Source organism: Theropithecus gelada, chromosome 11 (genome assembly GCF_003255815.1).
Source record: "Theropithecus gelada isolate Dixy chromosome 11, Tgel_1.0, whole genome shotgun sequence".
Classification (NCBI taxonomy): domain Eukaryota; kingdom Metazoa; phylum Chordata; class Mammalia; order Primates; family Cercopithecidae; genus Theropithecus; species Theropithecus gelada.
Genome location: NC_037679.1, coordinates 73,029,404 through 73,048,449, shown reverse-complemented (window position 1 = coordinate 73,048,449; position 19,046 = coordinate 73,029,404). Strand labels below are relative to the sequence as shown.

The window sequence follows — 19,046 nt, the reverse complement described above, 5'->3', positions numbered from 1 at the left end:
AAGATGGGCCCTCCCAAGTCAATGCAGTTCTGTTTCCCAGCTCTCTTCATCTGTGTGACCCTCACTCTCTGTGCCTTCTGTTTTCAGGACGAGAAGAAGAAAAAGGTGGCAGGTCAACTGGAGAAGGTGAGTCTGTCCTGTTGCCCAAGAGGGAGGGAGGGTGGGCAGCAGGTGGAAGAGGGTGGAGACTGGAGAGGGTAGAGGCTGGGAGAGGGTGGAGGGTGAAGAGGAAGGAGGCTAGAGAGGGTGGAGGCTGGAGAGGGCGGAAGCTGGGAGAGGGAGGAGTCTGGGAAAGGAAAGAGACTGGAGAGGGAGGAGGCTGGAGAGGGTGGAGGCTGGGAGAGGGAAGAGGCTGGAGAGGATGGAGGCTGGCCCTGGGAAGCAGAGAGCTGTGCCTCTGGTCTCCCCTGGCCTTGTCTTCATGTCCTCTTAGTTTTGTCTGGTGAGAAGTCAACTCTGCCTTCCTCAGAACTGACCCAGCTGAACCTCGGGGTCCTCTAGAGAATGGGGGAAATGAGCTTGAGGGATCTTCTCACCCTCCTAAGAGTCAGAAAGGTCAAGCCCCACCTGAGCCTTCTCTGCCTCTTCCTCTCCGTTTTTCCCGTGTCCCTGCTGCTCGGGTTCTGGTGCCACCAGCTGAAGGAGGACACAGAGTTCCAGGAGTTTCTGTCAGTTCATCAGAGGCGGGCGCAGGCAGCCACTTGGGCGAACGATGGCCTGGATGCTGAGTCCTCGAAAGGGAAGAGCAAGCCGGCCAGCGACTACCTGAACTTCGACTCCGATTCTGGGCAGGAGAGTGAGGAGGAGGGAGCCGGGGAGGACCTGGAAGGTGAGGGCATGGGGACTGTGTGCTCCACGTGCAAGGACCTGTGCTTGCCATTGGGCTCATCAGCACTGGGGGCCCCTCTGTACCAGACTCTAGGAGTCAGGTGAGCCCTTGAGCTCTCCAGTGGGGGTGATGATCCCTCTGCAGGTGCGTCTGCCTTCACTGATCCTACTTGGGTATTCAGTCAGTCAGTCAATCACTCAACAAATATTTCTTGAGCACCTGCTATCTGCCAGGCATACTTCAGGCATTGGGACCATGTTGATAAGCAAAAGACAGAAGGGTCTGTTCCCCCATGGAGCTGTGATTATGGTTGTGGAGAGGAACAATAAGCAGATAAGTCCACTGTCGGGTATATCAGAGGATGATGAATGCTACAGAGAGAAAGCAGGAAAGCGGGACAGGAGAGTTATCAGGGAAGGCCTCCCTGAGGAGGTAAAGGAGTGAGCCTTTGTCCTCAGAAGGGGTTTGTGGTGTAGGGGGAGGCCTGGTGGGCAAGGGAGCAACTGCAACACAGGAGAGTACTTGCTCGGTGGAGAGCTGGGAGTGTATTTGGGTCTAAAGGTGAGAGGATGTGCATTTAGTGCAGTTATGCCTGGTAATGTTTCTGTGCTAAGTTCACGTCCGAGGAACTCAGGGGACTTAGTGGGACACGGTAGGGGAGGGGAGAAGAAAGGGGTTCTAGGCAGGGGAACAGCAAAGACACAGAGGAAAGGAAAATGCATGGGCTTGAGGGGCTTGATGTGGGTTGGGATGGCTGGAGCAGGAGGAGACAGTGGGAGAAGCCCACGCAGCCATCCCTGATGAGGAGCTTGAGTTTCACCCTGAGCATCCAGAAACCCCTGAAAGGTGTTAAGCAGAGACTGACCGTCCTGTACCTACTCTGAAAAGTGTCATGGAGGCTGCCATATAGAGAGAACTGGGGAGACATGGCTGGCGGCAGGGAGCCAGGAGCTCAGTGTGTGGCACAGAGAATATCAAAGCTGCAGTAGCCCCACCCCATTTGGCACTGCTAATCAGAGGACTTATGGGGGATGCTGGGCACAGGGGCCATGGACACAGTGTGGTGAGGACACCAGGGCGTGGGGCCTCAGGCCTCTCACTAGGAAGACCATCTGCCATTTGCTGCCTCCGAACTCCGGTTTGCTCATAGCTATCACTGATCTCAGCCTCCCTGTCTTTCTAGAAGAGGCAGGCCTCGAACTGAAGGCAGCTGTGCAGAAGGAGCTGTCAGACATGGATTACCTGAAATCCAAGATGGTGAAGGCCGGGTCGTCCTCTTCCTCAGAAGAAGAGGAAAGTGAAGATGAAGCCGTGCACTGTGATGAAGGGAGTGAGGCCGAGGAAGAGGCTTCCTCCGCCACCCCAATCCTGCAGGAAAGAGACGGCAAGGGTGCAGGCCAAGAGCAAGGGATGCCAGCTGGGAAAAAGAGACCACCGGAGGCCAGAGCTGAGGTGCGTGTGTATCCCGCAGATGCCAAGGGAGGAAGTCCGCTCTCCTGCTTGCCCATGGTCCCCACAGCTCCTCTGTTAGGACGGTGGAATGTTGGGGAAAGACGCAGCTCTGCAGTCCAAAGGCTTCCCGATCTTGGCCCTGCCGCTTGCTTGCCGTGTGTCCTTTCTGCATTTCTTTTCTGTTTTTATTTTTATTTTATTTTATTTTGTTGAGACAGAGTCTCCCTCTGTCGCCCAGGCTGGAGTGTGGTGGTGCGATCTCAGCTCACTGCAACCTGCGCTTCCTGGGTTCAAGTGATTCTCCTGCCTCAGCCTCCTGAGTAGCTGTAATTATAGTTATGCACTACCACACCCAGCTAATTTTTTTTATTTTTAGTCAAGATGGGGTTTTGCCATGTCAGCCAGGCTGGTCTCAAACTCCTGACCCCAAGTGATCCACTCACCTCAACCTCCCAAAGTGCTGGGATTACAGGCATGAACCACTGCACCCAGCCTCTGCATTTATTTTCTGTTGCTAACCTGGAGAGGTCACCTGCCTTCCAGAAATTGCCTATAAGTAGGGTGACAAATTATTATGCGCACTAAGTTAAAAGTGAGATGCTAGTCCAATGGGGTGCCAGGCTGTGGATGTAGTTACTGCAGGTCTAATGACTATAGATACCGTGACCAACTATCCTGGGCAAACTGGAGCAGCCCGGTCAACACACCCACATCCCACCAATGGGGCGGGAGTGAGCTGAGTGATGGCTCTGAGCCTTTATCCTTTGTATTTAGTAACAACACAGGCAGAGGGGTGCAGAGCAGTCATCAGCAATAATAGGGAGGATCAACTGAACCTGCGCTACACACTAGGCACCATGCCTGCCATGCCATTGCATTTCATTATGATCTTGAGGGCAGGTATTGCTCTTGTTCCATTTTACAGATGAGGAAACTGAGGCCTGGAGAAGGAAAGTGCCTCAGCCAAGGTCATGGCTGGGAAGTGGTGGGTTCAGGACTTAGCCCCAGGTCTTTGGGATCTGAAGTCAAGATCGTAAACGTGGGCGCTTCCCTGGAAGTCAGCCAACTCGTCTCCGACCTGGGAGTCCTCTCTGCATCAGAGACAGAGCAGTTTGACATGTTGTCCAGGTCCCTGTTCCCTCTTTCTGTGAAGTATCACTTCTCTCCCTGCCTAGCCCTGTATTTTCTTTTTTTTTTTTTTTTCCTCTTTTTTTAAGACAGTCTTGCTCTGTCACCCAGGCTGGAGTGTGATGGTGCAGTCTCAGCTCACTGTAGCCTCTGCCTCCCGGGTTCAAGTGATTCTCATGCCTCAGCCTCCTGAGTAGCTGGGATTACAGGCACATGCCACCATGCCCAGCTAATTTTTGTATTTTTAGTAGAGATAAAGTTTCACCATATTAGCCAGGCTGATCTCGAGCTCCTGGCCTCAAGTGATCAACCCACCTCAGCCTCCCAAATTGCTGGGATTACAGGCGTGAGCCACTGCACCTGGCCCCAGCCCTGTATTTTCAAATGAGATGAAAGCAGGCTTCATCCTCCTCTTTTGTTTCCTCTTTTCCCTTTCTTCTTCCTCCCTCCTTTATTTTCTGCCTCTTCTAATTATGCACCCTGTCCTTTTTTTTTTCCGCCAAAATTGTATATTTCAGAGAGGTAGTAGAGTGTGGAGAAGTTAGAATTATGAGTTCAAATCCTAGCTCCATCATTTAGTAGCTGTTGGTCCTTAGGTGAGATACTTTACTTCCTTCAGCCTCTTAATTTTCATCTACAAAAAGACACTCATGGTAGCACTGCTCCCTGCCTCTGGTTTCTGACCCTGTAGCTAAGTATATGCTGGAATTCTGGAATCTTCAGATTTTAGGAAGAGAACCCGCTGGAATGAAGTACCCCCAGCAGGGCTCACTCCGCTCTGCCTACCTTGTTACTAAATACAGGATAAAAGGCAGCACCCCATTGTCTTTTTCTGCAATGCATAGACAAGACTGCTTGCGCTACGTGAATCAGCATAAGCTATAAATGGGCTCACATCCACTCACGGCAGGCTTTGCTGGGAAGTGCATTCGAGTCGGGGCAGGTTTTGTTGTCAAAAAAGTTTCTAGAAACTTAGATTTTTCAGAGCTGTTTGGATTCCAGAATTGAGGGGAAAAGACATCCGGAACCCATAATCCCCATTGGATTGTTGTAAAGATTTAGTAGATCACTGGCATCTGTAAAGTGCTTGACTCAGTGTCTGGCACTGATAAGCCCTGCATAGTGGTACTGACAGTCCTGTTCTTCAGGGCTCCTTCCCATTCTCACCCTGCCCCTCCTTGTGGCCCCAGGGCTCCTGTCCAAGTGCCCATAGCTTGCCAGGCTCTGGTTCCAGCCCTCATCTCAGGGGCACATGGAGACTTGGCATCACCTAGCCCCACCTCTGGCCAGACTCCATGCACGGTAGACATGGATTCTTCCCAGCGTTCCCCAGTTCTCCCTAACAGCAGGCACCTTCTCTGGCACTGAAATGTCCCAGTGTACCACCTCCTGCAGCTGTATGAAGGGTTAATGTGGCCACTTCTGTTTGTTTTTCTGATCACTCAGACAGAGAAACCAGCAAACCAGAAGGAACCCACCACCTGCCACACCGTGAAGCTGCGGGGAGCCCCGTTCAATGTCACAGAGGTATGTGCTGACTGAGGACAAGGGTCGGGAGCCTGTGGGAGCAGAAGATGAGGGTGGGAACGCCAGGAGCCTTTGGTGCATGGGGGCGTTAGAGTCCGTTGAGGACATGAGCTGGAAGGAACTGGGGCCAAAAAGGCTGAGAAATAAGATCTCTGGCTTGTCAGGGTCAGGAAACAGGGATGGCTACACCAAGACAAAGGAGGTCTGGTTTCACTCACTGGTACCCATACCAGGGTGGACACACTCTGTTAAAGAAAAGCGTGGGGGTTGGGTCAGCCAGTAAATATTTAAGGCTTCGTGATCAACATGTCTCTGTTGTGACTACTCATGCTGCTCTTATAGCAAGGAAGCGGTCTCAGAAAGTAGGTAAAAATAGATAAAACTTTATTTATAAAAACAGGCAGTGGGCCAGATTTGGCCTGTGGACTGTAGTTTGCTGCCTTTGGGTCTGTAACAGCGGAAGAACACTTTTAATTTTCACTTTTCATGAAAGTAATAGAAGTTCAATATAGAAAATTCAAAACTGTGTAGCTAAATAAAACATATTTTAAAATTGCCTCTAAGTAGGATGACTACTAAATTATCATCTACACTAAATTGAGAGTGAGAAGGGTGCTACCCCAACAGGGTGCCAGGCTGTGGATGTAATTACCACAGGTCTAATGACTCCAGATACAGTGACAACTCATCCCAGGCAAACTGGGGCTGTCCGGCCAACACACCTGTGTCCTACCCAGTGACATCCACTGCTACATTTTGGATGTGTCTTCTTAAATGGTTTTTGTTTTATTTTCCTTTGTTTTTTGTGGGTTTTTTTCTTTTTTTTTTTTTTTTTTTGTGAGACAGGGTCTCGCTGTGTTGCCCAGGCTGTAGTTCAGTGGTGCCATCATCGCTCACTGAAGCCTCTTCTTGGACGTTTTTGTCTTTGTATGTCTAAGAAGCAATCCTTTACTGGGAACTCTTTGGAAACCTCTTTTTCCTCCTCATCACGATATGTCATAGACCTCTTTGAATATTGAAGATACTCTGTTACAGCAGCAGTTTTTATACTCATGCTCTTCCTTACTCAGGGTAAACTTCTACAGGTTTACTCAGTCCCCTAAATTGGGACATGGGAGTTATATCCAATTTTTTGTTATTATAATAATTCAGTTCCTTGGGATCAGGGGTGAGCAGACTTCATCTGTAAAGGCCAGATGGTAAATATTTTAGGCTTTGTAAGCCATTTCATCTCTGTCACATATTCATTGTTTTCTCTTTTTTTGGTAAATAATCCTGTAAGATGTAAAAACCATTTTTAGCTTGCAAGCCAGACAAAAGCAGACCATGGTGGTATTTGGCCCACGGGCCACAGTTTGCTGATCTTTGCTCCAGATAAATATTCTGTGTAGGCGCATGCGTGTACAATTCTAAGGCTTTGGCACAGAATATCAGTTGCCCTCTGGGAGCATTGCTAGTTAATACTCCCTGTAGCAGAGTCTACAAGTGCCCATTTTCCTGAACCCTGGGTATTATTAATGTTTTATCAGTGATAGGTAAAATTGGCATCTCATGTTAATTTATATTTTATATTACTTATAAGATGGATCATACTCTCTCACATTTGTAGATCATGTATATCTTGTTGTTGTTGTTTTGAGACAGGGTTTCGCTCTTATCTCCCAGGCTGGAGTACAATGGTGCAATCTCAGCTCACTGCAACCTCCACCTCCAGGGTTCAAGTGATTCTTCTGCCGCAACCTCCTGGGTAGCTGGGATTACAGGCACCCGTCACCATGCCCAGCTAATTTTTGTATTTTTAGTTAGAGACAGGGTTTCACCATGTTGGCCAGGCTGGTCTCGAACTCCTGACCTCAGGTGATCCTCCCACCTTGGGCTCCCAAAGTGCTGGTATTACAGGCATGAGCCACCCCACCCGGCCAATATATCTTCTCTTTTAGAAAGTGCCCGTTCATGTCTTTTGCCCTTTTTTCTCTTGAAATCTTTTTTTGTTCTGGTACTCTATGTTTATAAATTTCCAAATTACAACTTATCAAACTTCAGAGTAGCAAGCATTTAGGTTTTATTAAAGTCACTGAGTTGTCTTGTAATTTTGTCGGAATTCTTTCAGTACCAACCATTCTGAAAATCACACGCTTTAATTAACAAAGCAAAAACCACGAGGTGGCTGCTTGCAAAACTAATACACAAAAACCAAATACTCAAGCTTACCGAGAAGTGAAAAAAGCCATATTTAATCCCAAGTATATAAAATTATCTAGGGGAGAAACTATGCCTTAAAATGCTGATAGTGACATCACTATTTTAATGCTGATAGTGACACTGCTATTTTATATTTATATTACTCATTTCTTCTCCAATTTTCTTTTTCAAATTTTTTCCAAGGTAATTGGAGAAGAGATATGTATAAGGAAAGAGAAAAAGTAAAGAATGAAACACCTTGTAATCCTTTCTGATTCAGAAATTTGCCCCATGTCTTTTCGTTGGGTTGTATTTTTATTATGTGGTTGGTAAGGGGAAAAAAATTTCTTACAGAAAAATGTTACGGAATTCCTGGCACCCCTGAAACCAGTGGCCATTCGAATTGTGAGAAACGCTCATGGGAATAAAACAGGTAAGATCTGGGATGCTTCCGGGTGGGAAAGGGGGCAGACAGTGAAGATGGAAGGTTGGGGTAGTTGAATAAGGGAGAAGTTTTAAGGGCACCCGTTTTTCTTCCTATTTGTGGTCCTCAGTCGTGTGGATGTGGTCAGCCTGGGCAGGTCAAGGCTGCATCTCTTGCCCCAGCCTTTGGAGGCCTGGTGTATAGGGATGGAGTTTTCACCTGTGCTTTTCATCCTTCCCTTCCTCATGTTAGCCTTTGCCTATCCCAGTGGGCTCACCTATTGCACTGAAACAAATGCCATCAGGTCCTGGGGTTTGCTGGGCCAAGTCCACAGGCAGCTCTGCCGGTGCACAGGGCTCTGAGTTGCTGAGCCTATGTGGTGTTGCCCCGTGCCACCCTCCCCGCAGGTTTACACTCTGGGCAACCAGGCACCTCCTTTGGCTTCAGAGCCCTGGGTCCCGGCCTCCCTGAGATGAGCAGTGTGGCTGGAAGGCAGAGTGTCTGAGCTCAGGAAGGTGGGCACCGCCGTGCCTACTCCTCCTTGCTGGCCAGACCAGGGCACTGCGGGAGATTCAGCAGCAGACTTGCTGCCTCTCAAGAGAACCACCCTGAGGCCCTCTAGCTGCAGGGAGGCTGGAGGCTGGAAGCCGCTGGATGTGTACTCTGTCTTTGGCAAGAAGACACTGGCCTGGGCAAAGCAGTTGAGATCTGCCTAGGCTGACACCTGGGGAAGAAAGTGTGCTTGAGGGATGGTCTCCTCACTGTCACGTTTCTGCGTTTCTTCCCCAACTCTCCTCTTATCAGGAAAGTCCCGCTTACCCAGCCGACCATTCAGCCACCCATCCTTCTCCCTGCAGACTGATTCCAGGGCAGGGTGAGGTCAGGGGAAAGGGCTCCGCCTAGGTGCAGATCTCGGGTAGGAGCCCTATGACCTTGGACAAGGGACTTAGCCTCAGTTTTTTTGTTTGTTTGTTTGTTTTCTGTGCAGTCAGGTAAACCTGTCCCACCAAGTTGCGTGAATGGTTCTGTGTACAGCATTTAGTGCCGTGCTAAGCCCCTGTTGCACACTCAGTGAAAGCTGCTGTTAATATTCATGGTGGTGGTGGTGATGGTGGTGGTACCCTTGCTTTTATGGCACTTCAGAGAACAGAGAGGGAGCAGGAAGAAGCATATCTGAGTTGTTGGGGTCAAGAGAAAACCATATTGGAGGCCCTGGAGTTGGAGAGAGCTGGGATCCAAGCATGAAATGTTGAAAAGCAGCAGAATGTCCCCTGCAGGAGAGCTGGGGAGGAGGCAGGCTGGGCCTCTTAAGCTTTAGGGGCCTCATTAAAGATTGTGTGAGTCTCAGCTACTCAGGAATCTGAAGTGGGAAGATTACTTGAGCCTAGGAGTTCAAATCCAGCCTGGACAACATAGCAAGACCCAATCTCAAAAAGAAAAAGATTGTGGGCTTTAGTCAGGATGCAGGGGCCCCTGGGAGCTTAGAGCAGGGGAGGGCAGTGATCAGATTTAGGATGGTCCCTGGCTGGTGAAGAATGGGTCCTGGAGCCAGGCGTTTGCCATCCTCTAAGGGAGGATCAGTAGTGATGGGGCCCAGGGTATGGCCATGGAGAGGAGGAGGGAGAAGGATGGAAGATGTTTATAGGGATGGATGAGGTGCCTGGATATAGGAAAGGAGGTCACAGAGGAGTCACGGAAAGCATCTAAACAGCCTTGTGATTAAAGGCAGAAAACCCAAGGGCTTTGGACCAAGTAATAGACATTGCCAGCTGTTAGCTGGGTGCCCCTGGGAGGATTTCCTTAATGCCCCAGAAAAGCAGGGGAATGGTCCTCATCTTGTTGCCTCATGGGGTTGAGGCCCAAAGAGGTCAGGAAGCAGAGCCTCTTGTGCTAGAGGAAAGACTCCCCCATTTTCTTGTTTTTTTGTGCAAGTCAAGGCCTCAGGCGCCCAGGAGCAGAGTGGGTGTGGAGACAGTGCTTCCAGCACCTAGATGGGTCCTCATGCTTCAGCCACAGGCCCTTCTCCAGAGAATGGCTTGGAGCAGGTGCCAGTCAGGAATGGTGGGAGGCTTGGAGGGAGACAGAAATGCCTCCTGGGCTTCCAACTCCTGGCATTCAGCATCTTCATCCACAACACCAGGCTGGGGTCTGGATGCTCCCTGCAGAGGGAAATTGGGCTGTGGGTGGGAGAGAGAGAGGGAGACCCTTTGTATTTTGGAGATTTGGCAAAGGTAGAGGTTTCTCCCTCACTTTCTGCTCCTAGCACAGTAGGGGTATTCCTCTGGGAACCCCCACAAATGTCTGCAAGGCCTGCAAATTTTACCTCTGTCATTGTCCTCTGTCAGGATACATCTTTGTGGATTTCAGCAATGAAGAGGAAGTTAAGCAAGCTCTAAAATGCAACCGGGAGTACATGGGTAAGGAAGCCCTGGCCACGTGCCGTCTCTGTGTTACAGGGTTTCTTCGTTCCTTCATTTCCTTTACACGTTCTTGTTGAGTACTGACTTTCTGCAGACACTGTTCTAGGCACTGGGGACACAGCAGGGAGCAAACAGACCCAAATCCCTGCCCTTCCGGAGCTGACAGAGAGTAAACTGACTTAGCAGGGAGAGACAGGTAGTTAAATGTGTGATCCATGCTACAGGAAAACACACAGGAGGCACGGGTCCTGGGGAAGGCAGGGATTTGAGGAGGCTTGGCTTTAAACAGGGTCCTGTCTGCTCTGGCCTCGCCGAGGGGCGACATTGGTACACAAACCTGCAGTTGAGGAAGCAGGCTCTGGCTCTACGGGCAGGATGTTCAGTAGAGGGAACAGCACGTGCAAATTCCCTGGAGTTGGGAGGTCTTTGGAACAATACCCAGGGATGTAATCTTTGACCAATCCCTGGGCAAGACAAGTGATTTGAATCCAGCCGTCAACCCCAGTGAAGACTTGAGTTGTGTTAGAGAAGATGGAGGGCCTTGGGAATCTTGTTAGCAAGTCAGGAGGTGGGTATTTATTGAACAGCTAGTAGTGCCTGTGCAGGATACGGTGATAATAGTACCCTAATCAGGCACACGGGCTGTGCATGTAAATAAATCATCAGCAGGTAAGTACCCAGGGCTGGGCTGTCACCTAAGACCTTTCCCAAGGCAGAACAGCAAGCAGTGCCAGAGAATACAGCCTGGAGTTTAGAGACTGCATCACTGTGGTCTGGGATAACTCAGGCAGGCTTCCTCCAGGGCTGAAGCTGAACTGACAGGGTGAGTGAGATTTGGGTTCAGGCCTGGGGTTGGCTTATGCTGCCACCCCAGGTGACAGGGCAGGTGTTGGGTGCTGTCATCTGCCACGTTGATTGTGTTTTCTGGAAGGCAGCAGAGAAGAGTTTGGAGTCACCAGCAAGGAGTCGCTGGCAAGTTCCAGGCCTCCCCCTGGAGCCCTGACTCCTCTTCATTGCAGGCGGGCGCTACATCGAGGTGTTCAGGGAAAAGAACGTCCCCACCACCAATGGTGCGCCAAAGAATACCACCAAATCCTGGCAAGGCCGGATGCTCGGGGAGAACGAAGAGGAGGAGGACCTGGCCGAGTCCGGAAGGCTCTTTGTACGGAACCTGCCCTACACCAGCACCGAGGAGGACCTGGAGAAGCTCTTCTCCAAATACGGTAGGGGCGAGGCCCCTGGGCCGTGGATAGCCCAGCGGCTGTGGGAACCAGGCTCTGACTCTGACATCCTGGGTTCAAGTCCCAGTGTGCACACCACTCCACATCTCTTGGCTCAGTTTTCTCTTCTGTAAAATGGGACCAAGTACCCCTGAGCTGCTGTGAGGATTCAGTGACATGATGAATGCAGGGATTTGCAGGACAGGAAGTAAAAGGTATTAATAGCATCTCTGGCATCTTTTGCTGTCTGAGCTCTCTAACTTCTCCAAATTCAGAATTGAAGCGATTTGGATGACTTTTTTGAGATACTCCCTTGCTGTCCAAACTCTTGCCACTCAGTATTGGAATTGAGTAACTGTACAGGTTTCGCCTGACGAGTATACCTACACGGCGTTCCTCCATATCTGAATTCTTCATTATGTAAAGTCCTCTTATCCAAGCTGAGCACCAAATAGATTTGACAGTGTCAAGGTTAGTGGTGTTGTTGCTGTTATTTCTCAGGCCATGGGCTTGAGGGCCCATAGTCCTGCTTGGTGACAATAGGCTATGTTTGTTTCTAGAGTTACCATTGTTGAAGGGCAGGAAGGGAGGGTTCAGGATGAGGGGAGGTCTTGATACCTTTGAGATCCCAGCAGTGTCTCCCCATGTCTATTCAGAGGCCAGCTGTAGGTTGTGGAGGATCGGAGCTGTAGGTTGAACACCTGATGTAGGCCCCGTTGTCAGGGTAAGGATGCCCTGAGTAGGGCCTGCCATCAGGAAAACTGATCTGACCTCCAAGGCTGGGGCCTGCCCCCAATGGAACTGTGTGTTCCATTCACTGATCTGCTCACCAGATCCTTCACACAGGCTGGCATCCCGGCTTACACTGCATGGCTGGGCTGAGTGGGCATTCTTTGATATACCCCAAACGTCCATTTGGGAAGGAAAGACCCAGAGGGGGGACGCGGTCACACCCTGGGGTCCAGAGTGGAAAGCACTGCAGAAAGGGTGTGCTTTAATTTGAGCATGATGCTAATATCATCATAGAAGACGCTTCTTTGGCACTAACTCTAGCAAGCACTGTTTAGTACACTATGCACGCATTAACACATTTAGTTGTTGCAGCTGCCCATGAACTAGGTACCATTGTGCCATTACACAGATGAAAAGACTGAGGCATGGGGAGGCTCAGTGATTTGCTCAAGGCAGGCTACATGTGTAGTAGGTGGTCATGCTGGGCTCCAACCCAGGTATTGTTGCTCTTAGGATAGACACACATAGGGGACTGGGAAATGACACCCGTGACCTGTGAGGTTGGCTCACAGCTGGTGCTCACCACATTCTTCCCTGGCGCTGAGTGGCCTGGCCCACCAGAGACCAACACTTCTCCTGTCCCCAGGTCCCCTGTCTGAGCTCCACTACCCCATCGACAGCCTGACCAAGAAACCCAAGGGTTTTGCATTCGTCACCTTCATGTTCCCTGAGCATGGTGTAAAGGCCTACTCGGAGGTGGACGGGCAGGTATTCCAGGTGAGGCCCCTCCTGGGCTGGCCGGGAGGCTGCGGGACTCACATGGTCAGGAAAGGCCGTGTGTGTGTGTGTGTGTGTGTGTGTGTGTGTGTGTGTGTGTGTTTGTGTGTGTGTGTCTCTGTGTATGTGTGGACACAGGCATCCACTTTGTGGGCTCACGTGGTCAGGAAAGGCTGTGTATGTGTGTCTGTGTGTGTGTGTGGACACAGGCGTCCACTTTGTGGGCCTAAGAAAACGTGCAGTGGCATGCTAAGTCACCGCCAAGCCACTAGAAGGTAAGAAATCGCATGAGGGCAGGGTCTGATCTGTTCTGGTCACTGATCTGTGGCACCTACACTTGTGTCTGGCACATAGCAGGCACTGAAAAAATATTCCTTGAATGGATGAATTTGCTCTCCATTTCTATAGATCCCACCTTGGAAGAGGAGTAAGAAGAAAGGAATTTTTACAGAGGCATATTAAAATGGCCACAGTGGAATATAAGAAACTTCTCTTTTCCCAGTGTTACCAAGTCATCTGTTTAGCATACATCCTCAAGCCCCAGGCTACCTCATCCTCACCCATTTTCCTTTGCTCGTTCATTCATTTATTCATGATTTCTTGACCCCCTTGTTGCCATCAGGCCAGACCTGGCCCCCTGGCATGAAGCTCACATTCTCACTTAGCGGTGCAGGGACAGGATGCGATGCAGGCTTGAGGGGCGGGGAGAGGGCTGCGGGTGCAGGTTATACACTGATCGAAGTTTCCTGCGTGTAGCTGTGTCAGGTGGCCTCCTTACAACGTCGAGTCCCTGTGTCAGGTGGGAAGAGAGTGGTCACGTTCTACCTGACCTCTCTCCCGCCGTCTGATCAGTGCCGGGTCCACCTTACTCGTGGCAGAAGCCAACATCCTCCACCAGGAAGCACGGCTTAAAGGCAGGGTTTCTGTTTACTTCCTTCCTGTCATCCCCGTCCAGGGCAGGATGCTCCACGTGTTACCATCCACCATCAAGAAGGAAGCCAGTGAGGACGCCAGTGCCCTGGGATCGTCATCCTACAAGAAAAAGAAGGAGGCCCAGGACAAAGCCACCAGCACCAGGTCCTCAGTGTCCCTGAAGCTGCTGAGCCCCAACCCCAACCGTCTACCACCCTCACCCTGTGCTTTCTAAGCTGCCTGGGTCTTCTGACTCCTGATGAGTTTAGTTCATACCTTACCAAGCTTCAGTTTTCTCATCTGTAAAATCGGAGAATGATAGTAGTGCCTTACTTTTGTGGTGCTGTAAGGTTTCAGTGAGTGAATGTATGCGAAGTTCTTAGTCCCTGACACAGATGAAGCACTGCTAGGGATGGTCCCTGTCATCGGGTTGTCTTCAGGCCCTGTATATGTAGCCCATGATAGGGAAATTGGAGGAACGTAGAAAGGCAGGCCTAGGAGCCCATTTCTTACAGGATTCATGTCTGAGAGCAAGTTCCCCTCCTCCAGCTTGGTCTGATCTCCCTGTTCTGCCTCCTGCCTCTTAGCTCTCACAACTGGAACACATTATTCATGGGGCCGAATGCCGTGGCTGATGCCATCGCACAGAAGTACAATGCCACCAAGAGTCAAGTTTTTGACCACGTGAGTAAAGCCGACCAATCCTCTCTGGGATCTGGGCCAAACTGAAGGGGAGAAAGAACAGGAGGCACGTTGTGCTGCTGTCAGCTGTGAGGCTGGGGCCTCCAGGGCTTTCCTCTTGGGCCTTCCCAGAGGTCTCTGGAATGGAAGGTGCTCTCCCAGCCCTCCCTTTGGAAACATCCCCAGCCAGCCTCTAGCCCTGGCTTCTCATGCCCTTGTGTGGAGCCACCCCAGAGAATGTGATTGACAGTAGTGTTGACAGGTGACATTCCTGAGCCTTCCACTGGGCCACAAGCATTAGTGCATGGTACTTCTTACAATGGCCATGTGAAGTAGGGGTTCTTGTATCCCATTGTGCAGATGAAGAAACCGAGACCCAGGGACACAATAACTTGTCCAAGGTCATAGACTTGCAAAGAGGTGGAGGTGGGAGGACACCAGGTCTGGCCATCTCCGGTGCCTTGGCTCTGAACTGTGTCTCATGATTTCCGCAGCCCAGGCAGCCCAGGTCTCTGAAGCCAGGGGAGGGGTCATTGGGTTCCGTTCCTCCTTCTCTCCCGAGTCTAGCCTTATTCCTTCTGAATTTTCCATCCATCCCGCTCCTCCACATCACATAGCTTTAAAAATCAACATGATGTTTTGATAGACATATAGATAGCGAAATACTTACCATAAGCTAGCCAATTAACATTTCCATCGTCTCACACTTGCCCTTTTTGTGTGTGTGGCAAAAAACACCTAAACTCTACTACAAAAGATTTTGCCAGAAGCAGAAATCTCCAGTGTTAACTCTAGTCCTCATGTTGTGTGTTTATAGTAGATCTCTAGACTTATGCAGCTGACATATCTGCTCTTTTGTATTCTTTCTGCTTTGGATCCTATATGTGCTTTGTACCTTCTATAAAAGGATACTTTTTAAAAGGTATATTCAAGTAGGTGTGTATGTGTGTGTATATGCATCTATATATATATATATACACACACACACACATTCTTATACATATACACGTATTTGTAATTTTTTTTTTATTATTTTGAGACAAGTTGCTCTGTCACCCAGGCTGGAGTGCAGTGACATGACCATAGCTCATAGCTCACTGTAGCCTCCCAAATTCTTGGCTCAACCAATCCTCCCACCTCACTCTCCCGAGTGGCTAGGACTACAGATGCATGCCATCATGCCTAATTTATTTTTATTTTTGCAGCGATGGGGTCTCACTATGTTGCCCAGGCTGGTCTCAAACTTCTAGGCTCAAGTGATCATCCCACCTTGGCCTCCCAAAGTGTTGGGATTATAGGCAGGAGTCATATAAAGTATATTTTTATGTATATATAAAAATATATATATCAGTACAAAGTATACTTTGTCTAAAGTACTTTGCAGAAAGCCTGAAAATACCCTGTTCTTTGTATATTTTGTATCCTCATACCTTCTTTTAAAATGCATGCATCTGGGCCGGGCACAGTGGCTCACACCTATAATTCCAGCACTTTGGAAGGCTGAGGCAGGCAGATCACTAGAGGTCAGGAGTTCAAGACCAGCCTGACTAGCATGGAGAAACCCCATCTCTACTAAAAATACAAAAATTTGCCTTGTGTGGTGGCACATGCCTGTAATCCCAGCTATTTGGGAGGCTGAGGCATGAGAATCACTTGAACCCAGGAGGCAGGTTGCAATGAGTCGAGATCATGCCACTGCGCTCCAGCCCAGGCAACAGAGCGAGACTGTCTCAAAAAACAAACAAACAAAAAAACATACATCTGGAGTTAGAGGCAGCTGAGTTCTTCCCAGGCAAACCTGGGAGTGTTTTTCATCAGATTAACAAAGGACATGGGTGGATTTGGCTCATAAGCTCCTTGCCCATTGCTGTCCACCAGGTACTGAAGGTCGGGGCTGTCCATTAGGGAATGTGAGCCACACGTGCAGTTGGAAATCGTCTAGTGGCCATGTGTTTAAAAGGCTAAATGAAACAGGCAAAATTAATATTAATAATATATTTGATGTAACTCGGTTTATCCAAGATATTTTTGTTTGTTTGTTTGTTTCCGAGACAGAGTTTTGCTCTTGTTGCCCAGGCTGGAGTGCAACGGCATGATCTTGGCTCACCGAAACCTCTGCCTCTTGGGTTCAAGCAATTCTCCAGCCTCAGCCTCCCGAGTAGCTGGGATTGCAGGCATGCACCACCGCGCCTGGCTAATTTTGTATTTTTGGTAGAGACAGGGTTTCTCCATGTTGGTCAGGCTGGTCTCGAACTCCCGACCTCAGGTGATCTACTTGCCTCAGCCTCCCAAAGTGCTGGAATTACAGGCCTGAGCCACTGTGTCATCCAAAATATTATAATTTCAACATATGCACAATGTTAAAAAAAAATTATAAGCTATTATAGTCTTTTTTTCCTCATGGAATTCCGTGTGTGTTTTCCACGGAGAGCACTTTGGATGCATCGCATTGCATTTCACAGACTGAGTGGCTCTGAGGAGCTTGTGGCACTGTGTTGGATGGCACAGCTTTAGACCCAGGCCAGCTGGGGGCCTGCAGCCGCTTCATATCCCCCGAGTACTCTGAGTTCTGGGAATGCAGCAACCCCCCCAAAGAGGAGCAGTGAGGTTCCTGTGGTGCCTTCTGGTGAGCGAGAAGACACTGACACATTAGCAGAGGTGCAGTGCGGCAGGCCTGGTGAGGACAGAGAACAGAAAAGCCAAGGGAGGGATGGGGTGTCACCGTGAGGCTGGGCTGGTCAGCAGCATGACACTTAAGCAGAAACTGAATGGAGCAAGGGAATATGGGTAAGAGCCTTGGAGGCCAAGGTCAACAACTGCATGACCCCTGCGGTGGGATGAGCTCAGCATGGGAGTGGCAGCAAAGACCCGTATGATGAGGGGAGGGAGTGCAGGGGGACCCTGGGGTCCCGGATCTACTGTGTGAGACCTGGGAAGCCGGAGCCACTGGGGGCCAAGCACAGTGGCTCACACCTGTAATCCTGGCACTTTGGGAAGCTGAGGCAGGTGGATTGCTTTAAGCCCAGGAGTTCAAGACCAGCCTGGGCAATATGGCGAAACCCCATCCCATCTCTACAAAAAATATAAAAATGAGCTGGGTGTGGTGGCATGCGTCGGTGGTCCCAGCTACTCAGGAGGCTGAGGTACGAAGATTGCATGAGTCTGGGAGATTGAAGCTGCAGTGAGCCATGAACACACCACAGCACTCCAGCCTGGGGGACAGATATGACAGTGAGACACTGTCTTTTTTTTTTTTTTTTTTTTAAAAAAAAAAAAAGGCACAGAGCCACTGGGGGCATCTGATCAATGTAGGAAGATGAGCAGCATCAGTGGAATCCATTTCCATCCCAGCCTCTTCTGCAGGCTGTTGGGAGATGGGAGGGCCAGCAAGTCACCTGGCCAACAGCCAACCAGGACTCTTCCTTTCCTCTCCCACAGGAGACCAAGGGCAGCGTGGCCGTGCGCGTGGCTCTCGGGGAGACCCAACTCGTCCAGGAAGTGCGGCGCTTTCTCATAGACAACGGGGTCAGCCTGGATTCCTTCAGCCAGGTGAGTGCTCTTGGCAGCACCAGCCAGCGGCCACTGGAGAGTCGGGAATGGCCTTTCCAGGGGAGACGCAGATGGATTTAAGGATCTGGCCTTCTAAGGACTATTACTGATTTCTAAATTGTCTCTAAAGAAAGGAAGAAATGTTACATGGGCTCAGACAAGTGGCCTATCTGATCCTGATGCTGTCTGTCCAGAGCCATAGGTCTGCCTCTAACCCCGCAGTTCCCCAACACAGATCGAGACCCCAAACATCTCTCTCCCCTACCCAGTGGCTTCCCAGAGCATCTGTTGTCTGTTCGGGGACTTTGACCCTTCTTGAACGTAGCAGGGAAGAGTCCAGCACCTCCATGCGCCTGTTCTCTGCGAAGTAGCAGGTCTTAGATTTATGGATGACTGCAGCTTAGAGGGCCCCTAAGACATCATGAGACCCCTTCATTTTACAATCTGGGATACCAACGCTCAGAGAGTGGGGAGGTGACTTACAAGGTCAAACAGTATTTGTGAGAGGAGCCTGGACTAAAACTCAGGGCTTCTGATTCCCAAAACAGCCCTTTCAGCAGCCTTCCCAGGCCTTAAATTTTTGCCTCAAGATGGATAAGGAGGATGGATGGATGAAGATGGATAGGGGATGGATGGATGGATGGATGGATGGATGGATGGATGGATGGATGGATGGGTGGATGGATGGAGGATGAATATGGATGGTGAATGAATGGATGGATCGACTGGATGGGTGGATGGATGGTGGATGAATATAGATGGTGGATGAATGAATATAGATGGTGGATGAATGAATATAGATGATCGATGGATGGATGGATGGATGGATAGATAGACGGATAAAATAAATATACTAATAGCTAACATATATTAAGATTCACCAAAGCACTCTTCTAAGTTTACGTGTTTAATTGGCTCATTTCGTTCACATGGCCACCCTGTGAAAGCAGCAGTACTGTGCTTCCACTCTACAGAAGGAACCACAGTCACAGAGGGGTGAAGTCACTTCATAGCTCATAATGGCGGAGCTGAATTTGAACACAGGCTTTCTGGCCCCAGAGTCTCTCTCTAACTGTAACACTGCAGCCTAAGTTGCACCTAAAAGGCCCACTGGTGCCCAGCCTTTCCCGCCTGCAGATGGTTTTCACTCCCCTCACCTCACTCAATCCTCATATTAATCCTGTGTGGCCTCTATAAGATGGGTGTGACTGTTA

The 19,046-nt window shown here is 49.7% G+C and overlaps 1 protein-coding gene across 2 annotated transcripts in view; it reads left to right on the top strand.

Annotated features, from left to right (window-relative positions):
• Positions 1 to 19,046, top strand: part of RBM19 (RNA binding motif protein 19) — a 146,747-nt gene that overhangs the window by 6,328 nt on the left and 121,373 nt on the right. For both annotated transcript variants that reach the window (XM_025403266.1, XM_025403265.1), the window contains exons 4-14: positions 88 to 126; positions 637 to 829; positions 2,013 to 2,281; positions 4,856 to 4,936; positions 7,472 to 7,550; positions 9,887 to 9,958; positions 10,981 to 11,184; positions 12,560 to 12,690; positions 13,646 to 13,767; positions 14,190 to 14,286; positions 17,722 to 17,832. In XM_025403266.1, coding sequence (XP_025259051.1) covers positions 88 to 126; positions 637 to 829; positions 2,013 to 2,281; positions 4,856 to 4,936; positions 7,472 to 7,550; positions 9,887 to 9,958; positions 10,981 to 11,184; positions 12,560 to 12,690; positions 13,646 to 13,767; positions 14,190 to 14,286; positions 17,722 to 17,832 — 1,398 coding nt within the window. The remainder of the gene's footprint in view (positions 1 to 87; positions 127 to 636; positions 830 to 2,012; positions 2,282 to 4,855; positions 4,937 to 7,471; positions 7,551 to 9,886; positions 9,959 to 10,980; positions 11,185 to 12,559; positions 12,691 to 13,645; positions 13,768 to 14,189; positions 14,287 to 17,721; positions 17,833 to 19,046) is intronic.